The sequence below is a fragment of the Eptesicus fuscus genome, chromosome 2 (genome assembly GCF_027574615.1).
Source record: "Eptesicus fuscus isolate TK198812 chromosome 2, DD_ASM_mEF_20220401, whole genome shotgun sequence".
In the NCBI taxonomy this organism is placed as follows: Eukaryota; Metazoa; Chordata; class Mammalia; order Chiroptera; family Vespertilionidae; genus Eptesicus; species Eptesicus fuscus.
In genome coordinates this window covers 114,485,409-114,504,853 of record NC_072474.1, presented here as the reverse complement: position 1 = coordinate 114,504,853, position 19,445 = coordinate 114,485,409, and the positions used below count along the sequence as shown (strand labels likewise).

At 64.4% G+C, this 19,445-nt stretch overlaps 1 protein-coding gene across 1 annotated transcript in view; it reads left to right on the top strand.

The window, feature by feature from the left end:
- C2H4orf50 (chromosome 2 C4orf50 homolog) overlaps positions 1 to 19,445 on the top strand; it is a 36,417-nt gene that overhangs the window by 6,969 nt on the left and 10,003 nt on the right. Inside the window, exons 3-9 of the mRNA XM_054722429.1 lie at positions 2,194 to 2,775; positions 11,199 to 11,328; positions 12,306 to 12,433; positions 14,394 to 15,133; positions 15,269 to 16,577; positions 16,899 to 17,219; positions 18,957 to 19,136. Of these exons, the coding sequence (XP_054578404.1) occupies positions 2,194 to 2,775; positions 11,199 to 11,328; positions 12,306 to 12,433; positions 14,394 to 15,133; positions 15,269 to 16,577; positions 16,899 to 17,219; positions 18,957 to 19,136 (3,390 nt within the window). The remainder of the gene's footprint in view (positions 1 to 2,193; positions 2,776 to 11,198; positions 11,329 to 12,305; positions 12,434 to 14,393; positions 15,134 to 15,268; positions 16,578 to 16,898; positions 17,220 to 18,956; positions 19,137 to 19,445) is intronic.

Sequence of the window (19,445 nt, the reverse complement as noted above, 5' to 3'; positions counted from 1 at the left end):
GGGCAGCTCTGGCCTAAGGACAGGGAGATGGCTGACCCCGGTCCCCGCCTCCGGGGCTGGAGTGCAGGTGGGGACCCAGATAGGAAACAAGGAACTCAGAGCTGGACGCTGGTGTCACCAGGGATGTGCGGGCATGGGGAGCAAGTGCATGGGGTGGGAGCTACAGAGGGCTGGGCCGGGAGAGTTGGGCCTTGCGGGCAGGGCAGGCGAGGTGAGGCGTGGGGAGCCTGGGCAAAGGCACGGAGGTCTGGGAGACATACCAGGTCCCGGCGGGGGTGTGGATGGGGAGAGGGAGTTGGTGAGACTGGAGGGTCCCCAGGGGCCAGACCCCCAGGGCCACTGCGCGGACCCGATTCTGAAGGCGAGAGAGAGCAGGCGCTGGGGGACTTGAGCAGGAGAGGCTCCGGGTCAGGGTTTGAGGGATGTCATTCTAGTTGCAGGGAGAGAGAGATGGTGAGGGTGGGGGACAAATCAGAGCTGGAGGCAGATGGCTGTGTGACCTAGGGCAAGTGACTTAACCTCTCTGGGCCTCAGCTTTCTCCTCTGTGAAATGGGAATGAGATAGCACCAACACCCTCAAATTGGGATGTGGGTTAAGTGAGTTAACATGTGTAAAACACTCACAGCAGTGGCCGCTTTTGTCATTAGTAGTGTTTATCGAAAGATCCTAGGGGAGAGACGATGCAGGCAGGAGGGCGAGGCGTGGAGTGGGAGGCAGATGCAGCGGCGCCCCCAGAGCCTCAGGGGCGTCCTGTCCTGGGCTGTGACGGGCAGGGCAGCGCAGCGTGATTGTCCGGTTGCAGGCTGACATCTGCCCGCGGGCTGGGAAAGCAGATCTGAGTCACAGCCGGGTTTACACATAGAACCGACTAGGCAGTGAGAAAGGGCCCCTGTGCTGAGCGGGCGCTGCTTCAGGACACGGCACGGGGCGTGTGCAGAAGGGGTACGCGGTTGCCATGTGTTCCTTACAGTGGGAGCAGTCAGAAACGCTCACAAAAGCTCATAACCGGGGGCTTAGCCATAGCGGAAACTGACGTCAGCGTGGAAAGGGAAGGCGTTCAGTTAAGTTGAAAGGAGTCTTTGAGGTGCGAGGGGGACACGCGAGTGGCGATTTCCCCTTCTATTGACCGACAGGCGCCGAAAGTCGAGTTCATTACCCTCCTTGGCTTGTAGCACGTCACCAGCAGTGTCCCAAGAGGAGTTTTTGTGTGTTTTTTTTTAAAAAATACGTTTTTATTGATTTTTAGAGAGAGAGGAAGGGAGAGGGAGATAGAAACATTGAGGAGAGAGAATCATCGATCGGCGGCCTCCTGCACGCCCCCTGCTGGGGATCGAGTCTGCAAGTGGTCGATGCTCAACCACTGAGCCACACCAGCGGGGGATCAGAGATGCTCACCGTGTGGTGGGGAGTCGGAGCACCAGGGCAACAGCAAGGGAGATGGCGTGGGGCGCAGCAAGGCCACGGCCCTGAGTTCTCTAGACACTAAGGCCCCCCCATCCCCATTCTGGCCTCAGGACGCCTGCACGCTCCTGGGAAACCCGTCAGGACCCCATTCCAGGGGAGGCGTGGGCGGTCAGTGACGAGGGGCTTGCTCAGGGCCCCTGGGTGACCCCTTGGCCCAGCTACCTCCCAGCCTGGACCTCTGCCTCTGGCTCTCTCCCCGACATCCGTGCCTTCGGAGCAGGTGCTGTGGGAGTGCGGGCATGAGCTCGGCCGCCCTTGTGCCTGATACTGGCCCAGCGGCTTCCGCCCTGTGGTCAGCGTTCCAGGCAGCGTGTGCGCCGTGTGCGCCATGGACGCCTCGTTCCCGCAGGGACCTGTGGTCACTCTGAAAGCCCCTGGAGGCAGACCTTGGGGGACAGAGCACCCAGCACCCCCAGTGACAGGTTCACACCGGGGGCACCCCCGGGGCTTCCTCACGGGGACTGTCTCCAGGTGCGCCTGCCCCGCGGCCCTCCCGCACCTCTGGCTCCTCCTGCCCGGTGCCCCCTGGGTGACTGTCCCCGCACCACTCGGCTCCGGTGCAAGATGTAGGGGGCGCGGGGAGCACCGGAAATCTCACTAACTGAGATAAACAGGGTTTTGATGCGACATTTTAATGTAAAAATATTCTCCGACGAACAAAACACCGAAGTTTACACTAAGGACAGGCTCCCCGCCTGCTTCCTGACCTCGCCCACCGCCGCCTGCAGGTTCTGGAGCGGGAGCGCGCGGCCCGGCGGCTGCAGCGGCTGCGGGAGCAGCTGCGGCACAAGGACGAGGCGCTGGGGCGGCGGACGGCGGCCCTGGAGCGCTGCCGGCGGACCCAGCGGCGCGAGCTGGGCCTGGTGCGCGAGCAGGAGCGGGCCCTGCGGGCGCAGGTGCAGCGGCTGCAGCGGGACGTGCGGCGCCTCTGCCGCGCCGCGGGCCTCCTGCTGGCCGAGCTGGACGCCCCGGCCCTGGGCAGCACTCCGCCCCCGGGCCCCGCCGGCCCCCAGCGCGACCCCGAGGAAGCCGCGGAGGTGCGCGCCCTGCAGGCGAGGGCCGAGCGCGGCGAGCGGGAGCGGGACGAGGCGGCGCGCCGGCTGCGGGAGCAGCACGCCACGCAGCGCCAGCTCCGGGGGCAGCTGGAGGAGCTGCGCTGCCGCCTCTACGGGCTGCAGCTGTCGGAGATCGGCCTGCAGAGCCGCGTGGAGGACCTCGCCGAGCAGAACCGGCGCCTGCGCGAGGAGCTGGGGGCCCAGGCCCCGGGGGAGCGAGTGCGCAGCGCGCCCCCTGCTGGCCACGGGAGCCTGGTAAGTGGCGGCACCCTGGGGCAGGAGTGACTGCTCTTCCCTCACTTTCTGGTGCAGACACTCGGTTAGGTCTCTGACTCGCCCGTTCTCCAGGCTTCCCCTTCATCCACCCAGCCAACCCCACCAGCCCCTTCGGTCCACCCTTCATCCCGGGCGGTACCCACCCACCCAGCCAGTCAGCCCTGCTCACCCCACACCCATTCATCCGCCTGTCCACCCTTCCACGTGTCTCTCATGCTCCATCATCTCACTCACCCTACCGTCTGCCTCCAACCACTGTCCAGGCAGCCAGCCAGCCACCCTTCACCCCTCATTGTCTGATCCCTGCTGTCCATCCACCCATCGCCAACATCTAATGACCCAGCCGTGTGCCAGGCCCTGGGCTGGCTGAGCTCCTGGGCGTGCGGTATTATGTAGCTCTCATGTGCTGTGAGGGTCCCCTGGTCCCCGCTCCCTGGGACAGCAGTCACCCCCTTTCGGCCTCCCTCACCGCACCGAAGGCGGTGACGGTCCCGGCGTGGCCTGCCGTGTGCATCTGCCTTCGCCCTCATGAGACTGAGCTCCTCGCGGGCAGGCCCCGGTCTGATGGGGTTGCAGGCGCCCGAGCTCGCCGGGCTGCGGGGTGCGAACCTTCCGGCTCTCCTGTTTGTAGCGGGGTGACCTCGGGCAGGTTTCTGAGGCTCCGGAGGCGAGGGCAGAGGCCATTGCTTAGTCACGTGACTGGCGGAAAGGTAAAAGCTTACATGTGATCTACCCTGCCCTGTGCTTGGCACCCTACGGGGTGTCTCAGAGGCGCTGTTTCATGGAAGGCGTGGCGGCGGAGGCAGGCGCGGTCAGCACCCTCACTTCCCCGGAGGCTGAGGCTCACGGTCGTGCATTGACCTGTGGTCACGCCGTAGTCCGAGTCCCAGTGCTGTCTGCCCCGCACTCCCCTGCCTCCCGAAGAGAGCTGGCTCAGCCCCCTCCCGGGCCCGGGACCCGCTTCTCCGCTTCTCTCCGGGGGGTCAGTTTGCACTGAAGGAAAAGTCAGTGAGCAACCGTAGCTCAAGCGACATGGCTCATTAAAAAAAAAAAAAATCAAATTTATCTCCCGACCGGACCATCTATTTAAAAGGAACTGGAACTTTAAGCGCGCGTGTCTCAGCGTGATGCTGTGTATCCTGCCGGGACCGTTTTCAACGAGCGTTTCTCTGTGGTCTGTTTATCTTTTATTTATCCTCCTCCGTCCCCGGCCGCGTGTCCTGCTCGCGCTCCCTTCGCTATGTTCATGGATAAAAGGAGCACTGTACGTTTTAACGTTGGCACCTGACTGTCATTTTGGAAAATAAATCGTGTTTAGATGGAAATTGTCCTTTAGAATCCTTTCTGTAATTTTCCTAAACGTAAGACGATCCTTTAGGCCAGGGGTCCTCAAACTTTTTAAACAGGGGGCCAGTTCGCTGTCCCTCAGACCATTGGAGGGCCGGACTATAGTTTAAAAAAAAACTATGAACAAATTCCTATGCACACTGCACATATCTTATTTTGAAGTAAAAAAAACAAAACGGCAAAAACACCCGCATGTGGCCCGCGGGCCGTAGTTTGAGGACGCCTGCTTTAGGCTGCTGGCTTCAGTCCTCATTCGCCCAATCTACCTCCCCCTACACCTCGACTCACGCCTTCTTTCCCAAGAGGAAGGGCAGGTACCCAAATAGTTAAGAGACCTGACATGTTGGACATTTTGTGTTCCCATTTAACCCTGAGGACAGCCTGGGAGTCAGGCTGTCACCCACTGAGCAGATGGAGAAACTGAGACCTGGGATGCTAAGTGAATTGGCCATGGCCACTCAGCTACCCAGTATCGGGGCCAGGAGGGGACAGGGGCCGGATCGGGGCCCTGACTCCAGGCTGTGCCCGCACCTGGAGATGCCAGGCCAGGGATGGCTCTGGAGGACGGTGGGGCAGCATCGGCCGGATTCGGTAGCCGTGCGCCCCCAGCCCACCAGCCCCTTGTCAGCGTGCACCTGTGACCCCGATGTCTCGCCAGTTAGCATTTAAAGGTCCCCACGCCCCAGGCTCTGGCTCTCAAGGCTTTGCTGGATACTGCGGCGCAGTCAAATCCTCTTGAAAGTTCCCTAAATGGCCGTAAAGTGCGGTCCCCGCCAGCCTGCCTCTAGCCGGCCCCTCGTCAGGCGGGAGTAGAGGGAGCAGCAGAGGCCGCCGTGTAGGGACCGCAGGATAGAGAACGCGAACCTTAAACACTGGCGCTGCGAACTGGGCGAGCGGTGTGCGGGCCGGAGGCGGGAACCTGCGTGGACGGCAGCTCTGCCTCCTGGCGCCGTGGCACCTGCGGGCAGGTTACGGAACTTCCTGGGCCTCCGTGTCCCCAGGTGTGAACTGGGAGTGACCGGGACCTGCTTCCTTGTCGGCTGGTGAGGCTGAGACGAGAGGTTCGGAGGAGGCCCTTGGCCCTGTGCGGTGCACCGTGGGTGGGCGGTCAGATTCAGTTTCGGTGCCATCTTGGTCACCGCCATCATCACCATCTTCGCCATCATCTCTTCCTGGGCTTATGTGGTCCCGGGGGAAGCTGGGTGGACGCACCCACACTTCGCACATGATAGCTGCCCCCTCCCTGTCCCCAGGGCTGCCCCTAGACTGGACAAGTCCAATGTGACTGACTGGTCCCCACTGGTGGGCGGGACCCGGGGGGGTAAGACACGACTCCTACCCACGGGGGGACAAGACCACCTGGCGAAGGGGTGGGGGCAGAGGAAGGGGCCCACCAGCCCCCAGCCCGGAGGGGAGGGTGGCCTGCGGTTTTAAAATTAAAATGCTCTAGCCTATTGCAAAGCCAGCTGCTGCCCTCCGGGGTCTGGGTCTGGAATGTGTGAGCGTGGCCATGGCCGTGGCCGTGGCCGTGGCCGCGCACCTGTGAGGTCGGCCTCGGAACCAGAGCAGGGCCCATGCGCGCTTCCCCAGAGCCGAGGGGCGTTGCCATAGGGCGGGACCCGGGGCTGAGGGCCCGGCAGGTCCTCGTCTGGGGCCTTTTTCCGGAGCACCCCGGTGGCCTGTATCCCTGCTCCCCGGGCCCTCAGGCCTCGGGCCGAGTGTAGCCTCCTGCCCACAGCTCCCGAGGCCCCTGCTGCTCTGGCGGAGCTCCAGGCCGTGCCCAGCCCTCCCCTGCCCCCCGCACCCTGCGCCCCTGCGTGTACAGGCTCTCGCAGCCTGCACGCCTTCCCCGTGTCTGAAGCCTCCATTGCCCCCTCCCCAGGCCGCCCCTAAGTCCCTGCTACCTTCTCCCCATTGGGCGGGAGGGTCATTTCCTCTCAGAAGACTCCCTGACCTCATGGGAGCCCATGATGCCGTGACCCCCCTCCGGGGGCCCCGTTCTCACTGGGACAGGCCTGGCCGCCTCTCCTCCACCACTCGCCTTCTTCCCCGTCACCAGCCGGGCCCATCCGGCCCCAAATCCCGGTCCCAGCCACGGCGGTGACACACCTGGTCGGCGAGCAGGGGACTCGCCTGGGAGGGCTGGGGAGGCGCTGCTGCTCCGGGAATAAATGAACGTAAGGTGATATTTGCACCACGGCCCCTGGGGAACGGAAACTTCTAGCCGGAGGGACCACCGCAGGGCAGTGCTGGCTGTGACGTACAGGGACGGGAAGCCGGGGCGGGGCAGGCCCGGGGCTGTGTGCGCCGGGCAGAAAACCATGACAGAAGCGGGCTTATTGCTTGCCTGCTGCATGCCTGGCCCAGTGCTACATTCCCTGCGAGCTTCTACTGGTTCCCTACAAGGACCCGCAGGATTCCTCATCCTCGCTTTGCAGATGAGGAAACTGAGGCAGGGGGCAAGGCCGCTCACCCAAGGAAGCAGCGAGGTGCGCGCTTCGCCGCCGCCCTGGCAGCTGCTGGCGGCATCTGACGCGCTCTGGGCGTCACGGTGAGAGTTACGGGGAAGGCAGTCCCTATGGGAAGATAACTTATTTGCTTCATATTTTAAAAGTGATTTCCCAGCTAGAACTCCATTGACGCTGGCAGGTAGCTACAGGGGTCAGCGTCCTTGTCCCTAAACCCGCAGTCCGTGGAGGCAAGGCCTTGCCCGGGTCACACACTTTGCGGTTTCTAGCGCGGGCCGCTCCGAGCCCGGTCCCGGAAGGACGGGCCGCTCCGAGGACAAACCCAGGCCGGGAGGAGCTTGGGGAGGTGTTTCTGCTCAGGGTCCCGGGGGAAAGGAGATGAAAAAGGACTGTGGTTTGCCCGGCCGGCGTGGCTCAGTGGTTGAGCGTCGACCTATGAACCAAGAGGTCACAGTTCGATTCCCGGTCAGGGCACAGGCCCGGGTTGCAGACTGGGATCCCCAGCGTGGGGCGTGCAGGAGGCAGCCGATCAACGATGCTCTCTCATCATTGGTATTTCTATCTCCCTCTCCCTCTCCCTTCCTCTCTGAAATCAATAAATATATATTTTTTAAAAAGGACTGTGGTTTGCCAGATAAGCAGGGTCCATTTCAGATGTCCCCCCTCCCCACCCCCGTTCTTTTTAGCAAGTGTGCACATGGCACTGCCAGGCGCCGGGCACTGGGCTGGCGAGCTGACAGGGAGACAGACACAGGTGGCCATGGGTGGCTGGCTGCTCCAGCAGGGGCCAGCCAGAGGCTGTGGCCTGGCCTGGAGGGTAGTGGGGAGGCTGACGCCAGGGGATTAAGTCACAGTCTTTAATTTGCCAGCGTCGGGCTGTTATTTCAGAGCTGAGACCTTGTTCTGGGTGACAGCGGCGTCAGGAATGCTGGGCGCTCTGCCCCGCAGTGTGAGTAGAGCGACCCCTGGTGGCCGTGACTGGAATTTTTCATTGTTTAGGGAGTGCTGGCCGCCCCTCCCTGTGCTGGCCTGCGTTTGGGCAGAAATGCTATTTCACCTTTGACCCTCACGCCCCGCAGCAAGCGGGGGCTTTGAAACACCGTGCCGACAGTGTGAGAACTAAAACACAGGCGGGAGCTGTGACCTACAGCTGATGTAAAAGGCCAGATGGCAGGCCAGTCACCTTACACGGAAGGTCAGTCCCGTTCCATTAGCTGGGATTACAAGAAGGCCCAACCTCGAGATGGCGTGTCATTCTGTATGTTTCCCAGACGTTACAAGAACCTCAGCACGTTTCCTCGTTGGTAAGCATCGGAAACGACCCGGATGCCCCCCGGGGGCCTGGCTAAGTGAAGGCAGTCCTTATTCCGGGGACCATCAGGCAGCGCGAAACACCACGACGCAGGAGAACTTGCGAGGAAACGGTCCTTCAAACACATCACGGGAAAAGCACGGAACCGGAGCCGGCGCTCTGTGGAGCAGCCTCCTGGCTGTGGGACGGATGTAAATGTGTCTGCACAGCAAGCCCAGCAGGACAGACTCGCACGTGAACGGCACTGTGTCTGGATCTCACGGAGTTCCTTGTTTTCTTCCTTATCTTTCAAAGTAAAATGAAAGCGAAAACCCTGCACAGTGACGGCCAAGGCTCCCGTGAGTGGGGGAGGCAGGAAGCGTTGACAAGAGGGGGCGGAGAGGTGCGGGAAGGGGAGAGAGCCTGGATCCAGGTCAGAGCCCCGAGCTCGGTCCTGTCCTCCCACGGTGTGCGCTGTGTGGCCTGGGACAAGCCACTCTCCCTCTCTGAGAATGGATCTTGTCACTTGTGAAGTGAAAGGGGTGTAGCCTCATGTTTTTGGATGCCCTCCATTGGAGGAGAGGTGCCCGCAGCAGGTAGCAGGGTACAAGGCTCTGAGCAGGAGGGAGAGGGTCTGTGGGAGGAGCAGAGATGGGGTGGGAGGAGCGGACCGAGCCGGGTGGGGGTGGGCTTCTCCTCCAGGGCAGCGGGAAGCATGGAAGGCCGGAAACAGGAGAGCAGCCTGCCCCGCTTCCAGTTCAGTGGGGGTGCTGGGGGGTGAGCGTGTGGAAGGGCGGGGCTGAGACTGAGGTGTGTGTGTGTGTGTGTGGGGGGGGGGTGCCCAGCAAGCAGCAGGCGATGAGCACCCGCCCCCAGGAGTTACGTGCCAGCCAGGCAGAAGGAACAGCAGACGCAGGCGCGCAGAGGCAGGCCAGCCAGGGCCGGGTGGGGAGGCGGCTGGGAGAGAGGCCACTGTGAGTGGGAGCCAGGGCCAGGGTGAGGAGTGTCCGTCAGCCCGTGACCCCATGGTGGCCTCCAGGGCCTGTCTCAGCGCTGGAGCCTGAGGGAGCCGGGGCGGCTCCGAGCAGGAGGCCCAGCGAGGGGTTGATGCAGGGTCTGCTGGGAGCAGGGCAGCACCCGGGGGACAGGGGAGGGGGAGGGGCATTACCTGTTCACCTCCGTTCCTCGCACCTGGAACAACCCCTGGCGCATCGTAGGAACGTGGTAGATGTTTGCCCAGAGACGCACTAGGGAGTCTGAGACACCTGCCTGTCTGCAGGGTCTGCCTATGCATCCGGCTATCACACAGGCGTCAAGCACCTACTGTGTGCTAGGCTAAGGTGAGGGTGCAGACCCGATGGAGCCAAGTTCCCCTCCAGAAGGACCTCAAGGTCTGGTGTGGGCAGAGCGGCAGCAGGCAGCGCCGTTAGACCGGGTTGGAAGTAGCCCGGGGCAGGGCGGTGGGTGGTGGTCAGAGCTGAGCCTCTGCGGGCCCCACGCCTCCCCTCAGCCGGGAGAAGGCGCTGTGTTACAGTGTCCTGCAGGGCACCTCGCTGCACGCCCGCCGGCTTGGGGAGAGGCCGAGGGCAGGGGCGCCGCCCAAGGGCATTGGCCGTAGCATTTGGACTTGTTGGCATTTGAGGGACAGGACTGCCCAGAGCCCCTGGTGGGACACAGCGGGAACACGAGGGAGAGGGGCCGGAGCCCAGAGGCGTCCTGGCTGGCAGACAAGCCCCTAGTTGTCTGTGGAGCGGAGCCTGGGTGCTAACAGGAGGCAGTTAGGGCTGTAGGGCCAGGAGCCAGGACAGGCTGCACGGGACAGTCTGCACGGGACAGGGCTGCATGGGACAGGGCTGCACGGGACAGTCTGCACGGGACAGGGCTGCACGGGACAGGGCTACACGGGACAGGGCTGCACGGGACAGGGCTGCACGGGACAGGGCTGCACGGGACAGGGCTGCATGGGACAGGGCTGCACGGGACAGGGCTGCACGGGACAGGGCTGCATGGGACAGGGCTGCACGGGACAGGGCTGCACGGGACAGGGCTGCATGGGACAGTCTGCACGGGACAGGGCTACACGGGACAGGGCTGCACGGGACAGGGCTGCATGGGACAGTCTGCACGGGACAGGGCTGCACGGGACAGGGCTGCATGGGACAGTCTGCACAGGACAGGGCTGCATGGGACAGGCTGCACGGGACAGGACTGCACGGGACAGGACTGCACGGGACAGGACTGCACGGGACAGTCTGCACGGGACAGGGCTGCACAGGACAGGGCTGCACGGGACAGTCTGCACGGGACAGGGCTGCATGGGACAGGCTGCACGGGACAGGGCTGCACGGGACAGTCTGCACGGGACAGGGCTGCATGGGACAGTCTGCACGGGACAGGGCTGCAAGGGACAGGACTGCACGGGACAGGCTGCACGGGACAGGGCTGCATGGGACAGTCTGCACGGGACAGGGCTGCACAGGACAGGGCTGCACGGGACAGTCTGCACAGGACAGGGCTGCATGGGACAGGCTGCACGGGACAGGGCTGCACGGGACAGGCTGCACGGGACAGGGCTGCACGGGACAGTCTGCATGGGACAGGGCTGCATGGGACAGGGCTGCACGGGACAGTCTGCACGGGACAGGGCTGCACGGGACAGGGCTACACGGGACAGGGCTGCACGGGACAGGGCTGCACGGGACAGGGCTGCACGGGACAGGGCTGCACGGGACAGGGCTGCACGGGACAGTCTGCACGGGACAGGGCTGCACGGGACAGGGCTGCACGGGACAGGCTGCACGGGACAGGGCTGCACGGGACAGGCTGCACGGGACAGGGCTGCACGGGACAGGGCTGCACGGGACAGGGCTGCACGGGACAGGGCTGCACGGGACAGGGCTGCACGGGACAGGGCTGCACGGGACAGGGCTGCATGGGACAGGCTGCACGGGACAGGGCTGCATGGGACAGGCTGCACGGGACAGGGCTGCACGGGACAGGGCTGCACGGGACAGGGCTGCACGGGACAGGGCTGCATGGGACAGGCTGCACGGGACAGGGCTGCACGGGACAGGGCTGCACGGGACAGTCTGCATGGGACAGGGCTGTATGGGACAGAGCTGCACGGGACAGGGCTGTATGGGACAGAGCTGCACGGGACAGGGCTGCAGGCCAGGCCGCGGGCGTCTGCTCCCTGAGCCTCAGTTTCCCCTGGGTTCCCACTGCTTCCATTGGGAGGGACACACGGGGACCGGCTTGGATGGACACTCAGCTCTTGGTTCCGTGTCTTCCTGAAGGACGCCTGGGGCCGTGTCCAGGACGAGTGGCTGCTCCTGCCCTGGGAGGAGGCGCTGGAGGCCTGCGGACGCCCCGGCTGGCAGACACCTCCCCACCCCGACGGGGCCCCGGGACCACGCGCCTCCGCAGGTATGTGGGAGCCACGGTGCGTGGAGCCTGGGGCGTCTGTGTGGACACCCCCCTTCGGGCTAGCTCACTTACATCACCCTGAGGATGCAGGGGTGGCCGTCCCGACTGCAGACAGGAAGCTGGGCTCAGAGAGGTGGCGACCCCTGCTCAGTGTCACACGGCTGGTGAAGGGGTCGGAGCCCGCAGTGCCCATGACACGCGTGCCAGCATGGGCCGCAGGCCCCTCAGGCAATTGTCCCCCCAGAAGGCCGAGCTCCTCTGTCCCCACCCACACTCCAGTGACCGCCAAGCCTGGGAGCTGCTGACCTTAGCAGCCCCCTTGTCCCCACCCTGTCCCCAACGGGAACCATGTCCCTGATGACAGGCTCAGCCATGGCTCCCAGGGTCCCTGCTGCACACGCGCTGCTCCCGGGAGCCCCAGGGACACCCGTCCCCTGGGTGTCTGTGGTTTCTGCACAGCCTGCCCCGGCCAGGTGCGGCATGCACAGGAGGGTCATATATCCCATCAGCCACTCACCCCAAGGCCCACTTCCCCTCCTGCCCGCTTCCGGGAGCTGCGCTGACCAGAAAACAAGGTCAAAGTCGGCCGTGGAAGGCACGGGTCTGCCTGCAGGAGCCCAGAGCCGGCTCCTTGGCCCGCACACCAACCGTGGGGGCTGGAGGTGGGATGGCGGCCCCTGTGGCCTATGAGGAAGCCGGGAGGAAGGTGGCGTGGGTTGTGTCACCTGCACGAGCTCTGTGGTTAGAAGTGGCTGCCAGACGCAGACCCACTGTGTGCAGGGTCGGTCGCTTCCCATCTCGGAGCCCCTGGTTCCTCACCCGGAGGGCGATGGTGAACCCCAGGCCTTCGGGATGTGAAGGGTGTGAGTCAGAGGGCAGTGCCTTCAGCCCCGGCAGCAGGGGCAGGGCCACTGGCGACAATCCTGGGCAGGGTCCTAGGAGGGTCTTTCTAACCCCGGGGTCCTGTCCCTCCCCAGGCGAGCCGGCCCAGGTGCCCTGCGCCTGGGGTAGCGTCGAGGCTGGACGAGGCCCCTCGGAGCTGGTGCCCGGCCTGGGGACTGCAGCTGGGCTCCTGGGAGAGCTGGTGGCTCCTGACCACGGACGGGTAAGGAGAGGCCTCCTGTGTGCCCAGGTGCCAGCTGGGTCTGACAGCCCTGTGTGTGCCCTCCCTGCGGGAGGTGGGAGGAGCGGGTAAAGACCCCCAGCTGTGTGCCAGGCCCAGCTGCCACCTGTCATGCCTCATCCCATGGAAACTTCCAACCAGCTGGGAGGCAGGAGCCACGCCCCTGTTCTGCAGAGGAGGCTCTGGGACCCCAAGAGCTGTGATTCCCCAAGGCCGCACAGCCCTGGGGGCTGGACCCGAGCTCTGGCTCTGCAGCCCACACTCCGCCCATCTGTCCCCCGAGGGTCAGGAGCCGACCCCCTCCCCCAGCCCCCCGGCCCTGCCTGGCTCGCTTTGAGGCCCAGCGTTTCCTGCAAATGAAGGGCAGAGGCACGTGAGCAGAGCTCAGGCCGCTCCGCCTGGCTGGTTCTGGGGCTCAGCAGAGGGTCTTCCCTGCTTCTTCCTTCATTCATGTCCTGCCCCGAGGCGCTGTGTGCGTGTGTGTGCCTGTGTGTGTGCACACACACACGTGTGCATGCATGTGTGTGCATGTGCACGTGTGTGTGTGCTGGCACACCCTAAGCCACCCTGTGGGGTTGGAAGAAACTGGCCCCCGGCTCCATCCAGGCGGCAGGATGGAGTTAGACAGGAGGACAGGACGGGCGGCGCAGGGGCGGTGGGTGGGAAGACTGGCCAGCCCGTGGGCAGGGCGGCCGTGGTCACATGTGAGCCCGAGGGCCCCTCCCTCCCTGCAGGCCGAGGCCCAGCCCAGGCTGGGTCAGTTCTGAGTGGGGCCAGTCCTCCTCTCTGGAAAACGAACGGAATCCTATATAATAAAAGAGTAATATGCAAATTGACCATCATTCCAACATACAAGATGGCCATCCCCATGTGGTCAAAGATGGCCACCCCATGTGGACACAAGATGGCCACCACAAGATGGCAGCAGGGGAGGGCAGTTGTGGGTAACCAGGCCTGCAAGGGAGGGCAGTTAGGGGTGACTGACCCAGCAGAGGAGGGCAGTTGGGGGCAACCAAGCCTGCAGGGGAGGACAGTTGGGGGCAACCAGGCTGGCAGGGGAGGGCAGTTGGGGGGGAACCAGGCCAGCAGGGGAGGGCAGTTAGGGGTGACCAGGCCAGCAGGGGAGGGTAGTTGGGGGCAACCAGGCCGGCAGGGGAGTGGTTAGGGAGTGATCAGGCTGGCAGACAGGCAGGCAAGCAGTTGGAGCCAGCAGTCCTGGATTGTGAGAGGGATGTCCGACTGCCTGTTTAGGCCCAATCCTGGTGGGGTCCCAGATTGGAGAGGGTGCAGGCTGGGCTGAGGGACACATCTCCTTGTGCACAAATTTTGTGCACCAGGCCTCTAGTAAAAACGATAAAATACACTTGAAGGTATCTATGGAGCACCCATGTGCCCGGCACTCTTCCAGGCCAGGGCCCCTGCCTGGGAAGCAGTCTGCACCCCGCCGCCCCCAGAACCTTCTGGACGCCGCCCCGTTCTGCATCCCTGCTGTGCAGGATGGCAGCCGTGCAGCACTTGACACGGGCCCTGGGGCCGCAGAACCGAGCGCTGACTCTCCTTGCGTTTCCCTCTGGAAAAGCCCCGTAGGCCCGTGGCCACCGCGCTGGACAGGGCGGGCGGTAGAGGAGCTGCGCCCTCGCACACAGACACGGGGTGGGGGTGCCGTGCAGGAGAAAGCGGCTTCAATGGCAGGGAGTGGACGTGCAGGGGGGCCTTTCTGAGGAAGTACCTTGTGAGGGGAGATGAACGGAGCCAGGGGTGAGCCAGGAGGGCTCTGGGCGAAGGGCATTCTGGGCAGAGGGCAGAGCAGGTGCCCAGGCCCTGGGGTGCGTTAGGGAGGCCTATGTGGCTGGTGAGGAAGCCCCGGGACATGAGGAGACGGGGTAGAAGGGGGTACGTGGCGGAGGGGGCTGATTCCCACCTCTCCTCTCTTCCCTCCTAGCCTGCTCCGGCTGAGCCTGCCCCGCATGGACAGACTCTCCTCCTGCTCTGTGGCTGCCCCTCGGGGCAGAGCGCCGACGCCTCCCTCCTCCCCGCGGAGCTGGCCTGGATCCCCGCGCAGAGGCCAGCAGCCACCGCGGCCCAGGAGTCCCTCCTCCTGGTGCAGACGTCCGTGCTCCCGCCCTGGGGGCCCGCCGGTGGCCCCGCTGCCCTGCTGCTCCAGGCCGTGTTTCCAGAGCCCCAGATCCAACAGGGGCTGGACGCTGCGCCCCTGCCTGCGCCCCGAGCCGTGGGACAGTCTTGCTGGAACCACCCCCCGACAGGGAGCCACGGAGCCCCCCTCTGCCGGGAGACCCCACAGACTCCATCCCACCGCTTTCCTGGGACAGGGCCCGGCGATCAGAGTGGCCCGTGGGAGGAGGGAGGAGGAGCCGCGGAGTGGAGAGCCGAGGCGTGGGGGGCGAGCAGGACATGGGGCAGGAAGGAGGAAGACCTCAGGGACAGGTGCCAGCGGCGTCAGGGAAGTCAGGAGGACCCCAGCGTGGAGGACGGTGCTGATGCCCTGGGAGGCCTGCAGAACACACGTGGGGCTTCCGGGCCCCTGGCCGCCTCCTGCCCTCGGCCCGGGTGGGAGCTCCCCCCGCCTCTTCCCCAGGGGGAGGCCGCCACGGCCACCGAGGGCCCCTTGTCCCTGGGCAGCAGACGGCGGGTGGAAGGGCACGTGTGGGGGCTCCTAGGAGGGTTTCCATCGGAGGAGGAGGAGGAGGAGGAGGAGGAGGCGGAGGAGGAGGAGGAGGAGGGGGAGGAGGGGGAGGAGGAGGAGGAGGAGGAGGAGGAGGAGGAGGGGGAAGAGGCCTCCGCAGCCGCCTCCTTCAGGCCTCACGGTGCCAAAGGGCCGTCTCCACCCGGCGCTCAGCTCCCGGAGGAGGACGGAGCCCCCAGGAGCCCCCAGGGCCACGAGGACAGCCCCTTGTGGGCCGTCACTGCCCCGCTGCTGCTGGAGGAACGCCCCGGGGATGGGGGGCCCGGCCAGGAGCAGCCGCTGTGTCTGGAAGGATCCAGCGTGGGCGCCAAGGAATGGGAGGCGGAGGAAACCCTCTTCCTCGGGGGAGAGGGCGGTTTGCTGCCTCCCACACGGGCCTTCTCGCCCGCGGGAGCCCAACCTGCCAGGCCCCCAAGGCCCCCGACGCCCCCACGCGAAGGACAGGCCGGGCCTGCGCTCACAATAGAGGCGTTCGCGGAGGAGATGGAGGCCTGCTTCCTGCAGCTGTCGGTCCTGAGGCGTGGGAGCGGGGGCTGGGGGTGCGCGGCGGCCCCGTTGGCGGGGGAGGACGGGGGCTCTGCAGGGCGCAGTGGCCGGGAGCGCACCGAGGCTTGGGAGACGGGTCCGGCGAAGGCAGCAGGCCCCGAGGGGAGTCGTGAAGACGTGAGGCCAGGAGAGACCGAGGCCCTGGGCACCGGCCATGTTCTCCCAGGGGCGGGGCCTGATTCGGGGGACCTGCGCCCCGGCCCAGGGGGGCCCTCGGAGCTGGGCCAGAGCCCCCGTCCGCCACCGAGGGCCCTGGAGCGCACCAGGAGCCGGTTTCGTCGGCTGGTCGCCGGACTGAAGGAGGAGAGGAGCCGCGTTTTACAGGACAACGCCCGGCTTCGGCGAGACCGGGAGCGATGCCAGGGAACCATCCGGGCCCTCCGGACGCAGAGCGAGAGGCAGGCGGGCAGAGTCTCCGCGCTCGAGCGGGACAACGGGGCGCTGCTGGGCGACGTCTCCCGCCTGCGCGGGGAGCTGGACCAGTACCTGCAGCTCCTCGCCGACCTGGAGGACTGCAACGGGAGGAGCTACCGCCGGATCTCCGAGCTGGAGGAGGAGAACGAGAGCCTGCGGCGGGGGCTGGGCCGGCTGCAGACGGCCGTGTCCGCGGGCGCCCGGCGGTGCCGGGGCCTCATGCAGGACGCCGCCCAGGAGAACCGGGAGCTCAAGGCGCTGATCTCGGAGCTCGGGCTGGGCTACAAAGAGCTGGTCAGGGAGGTGGTGCTGGGGATAGAGGACATGATCGGGGCCCTTCGCGGGGAGAACGCGCACCTGCTGCGCAGGATCCGGGTCCTGGAGAGGGAGGTCGCCCTGGGGGTGAGCTCAGACGCGGGGCGTCTCCGGGGAGCGGAGCAGCGCCCCCAGGGGAAAAGCCAGGTGGCGGTGGACCAGGTGGGCGCCGTGGACAAGGTGGGCGCCGTGGACAAGGTGAGCGCCGTGGACATGGTGGGCGCCGTGGACAAGGTGGGCGCCGTGGACAAGGTGGGCGCTGTGGACAAGGTGGGCCCTGTGGACAAGGTGGGCGCCGTGGACATGGTGGGCGCCGTGGACAAAGTGGGCGCCGTGGACAAGGTGGGCGCCGTGGACAAGGTGGGCGCCGTGGACAAGGTGGGCGCCGTGGACAAAGTGGGCGCCGTGGACAAGGTGGGCGCCGTGGACATGGTGGGCGCCGTGGACAAGGTGGGCGCCGTGGACAAGGTGGGGGCTGTGGACAGGGCGGTGCAGGCGAGTCCGCCCTCAGAGCCGCTGACGGCGGGAGCCCCTGGGCCGCCCTTGGAGAAGGACACGGGTCTGCCCGGAGGAGAGAGGGTGGGCCCTCCCGCGGGCACAGAGAGTCCCAGGCGTGGAGCTGAGGCGGCCACTCCTCCGCTGGTCGGGAGAAGGGCCGGTGTGTCCGGTGTCCTGCCGGGAGACATCCGTGGGACGGGAGTGGAAGAGGCCGCGGTGGGGAAAGAGGACGGACCGCGGCGCTCTGCGGGCCCAGGGCTGGCGCTGACGCCCCTGGGCAGCGGCCACCAGGTAGGTTGACTCTGCGTAGCTGCCTCATCTCCTCTTGCTAACGTTCTAGACTGTGCCCACCCCCTCACGCATGCCACCCACCCTCCCGCAGCTCGGAGAGGAGGCGCCGCCGCCACCGCCATTGACCGGTGAGAAAACACAGGCCCGGGGGGTCAGTGAGCGGTGTCTAGGCTAACCTGAGCACCCAGCAGGCCACAGGGCCGCGCACCGCGTCTTCAGCATCCTCTCGTGACATGGACAGCTGCTCCTGGCGTGGCCAGAGGGAGCAGGGCCACAAAGATATAGACTGAATTTTATATAGAAAGTAAGCCCTAGCCAGTGTGCTCAGTGGGTAGAGCGTCAGCCTGCAGACGGAAGGGTCCTGGGTTTGATTGCGGTCAAGGGCACAGGCCTGGTTTGCGGGCTCAATCCCCAGTAGGGCGCGTGCAGGAGGCAGCCGATCCATGATTCTCTCTCATCCTTGATATTTCTATCTCTCCCTCCCTCCCCTTCCTCTCTGAAGTCAATAAAAATATATATATAAACAAAGGAAAGAAACACAGATATGTGGGCATGCGTGTATGTATGTGCACGCCTGGGTGTCTGCATAAATGCTCTTAACAATAAAAATGCAGACTCCAGGCCACTGGGGGCAGCAGCAGCCCAATTACTTAACCACAGTCCCCACGGCTCCCTCTCCTCCACCCGCTGCGTGGGACCCACAGTGAGGGACCACTTTGCACGGGTTTAATAAAACTGTTTAGCCCGGCCACATGGCTCGCCTATGAACCAGGAGATCAGGGTTCGATTTCCGGTCAGGGCATATACCGGGGTTACAGGCTCCACAGCCGGTCGATTCTCTCTCATCATTGATGTTTCTCTCTCTCTCTCTCTCTCTCTCTCTCTCTCTCTCTCTCTCTCTCTCTCTCTCCCCTTCCTCTCTGAAATCAATAAAAAAATATAGTTTTAAAAGAAAGCTGTTTAAAACGCAGTATCTTCTGTTTCCTACAAATGCTCTATGAAGCGTCCCTGTAAGGAGCCGCTCACAGTTGGGTTTGAACATGAAACTCCACTCGCCACCCTGTGCTCAGGGCAGTGGTGACCGCCCGGCTGTCAGTCACACTCCGAAATGCCGGGCTGTCCCCATGCCTTTGAAAATACAGGCGAAAGAGATTTTTTAGAAAATAATGTTTTAAGATGTTACTGTCAGACCTCAGTTTCCCAGACCTGCGCCCGACACCCACCCTGGAGAAGCTCAGCACGGGCCACACACTCACACCCACACGATATGAGCGCGTGTGTAAGAGCGCAGAGCGAAGGGGAAGAACACACGTGGGTCGTGATGATGGTGATGCCGGCTCATAGGATTAGGAGTGATTTCTGCTCCTTTACCTTCTCGAAGTTTTTAACTGTTAGGAGAACGTAAGCAGAAAAAAACCTGCCCTTCCCCCCGTTGCCCAGTGGTTAGAGCACGGGCCCCGAGCACTAAAGGGGCTCGGGTTTGATTCCCGGTCACGGGCACCTACCTCGGTTGCGGGTTCGATCCCCAGTCCCAGGTGGGGCGTGTCCGGGAGGCAGCCAGGAGATGCGTCTGTCTCACATCGTTGTGTGTGTCTCTCTCTTTCCCTTCCCTTCCCCTCTCCCTAAAAATCAACGGAAACATTATTCTCAGGTGAGGACCAACGACAAGAAATGCATTTGCGAAGGCCCCTTACTTGGCAGGTAAGCTGAGACTGTCACTGAGTCTGTGTCCCGCAGCCCCCGGGCGCCGAGGCCGAGGCCGAGACCGCGGAGGAGGCCCTCCGGCTGCGTGTCCGGCGGCTCCACCACCAGGTGCGGACCCTGCAGTGCCAGCTCAGGGACCGGGCGTCTGCCGGCCGGCAGCTGCAGGCGGCCCGCGACCAGGCCCTCCGTCGCCGGGACCAGCTCCAGGGCCAGGTAGGCGGGCAGGGCGGCCTCTCTCGTGAACCGGGGGCCCCACCCTCCGGGAAGTTTTGAGAACGGAAGAAGGAACCGGGTCAGCTCTCACTGGCCATTTCCAGCAACTGGTTAGTATTGGTCAGATTGTCAAAGTACAGGGCAGCATAGAGAGAAAACCTCCATGCAGCTCACCTGTCCACTCTAAAAAGAACACAGATCCGGTGGCGTCCGACCTGTTCAGGGACCTGTCTGTGTGGTGGAGACGTGAACCTACACAGGTGATGAAACTGCATAGAGCCCGGTACACAGACACAGGTACACACAGAC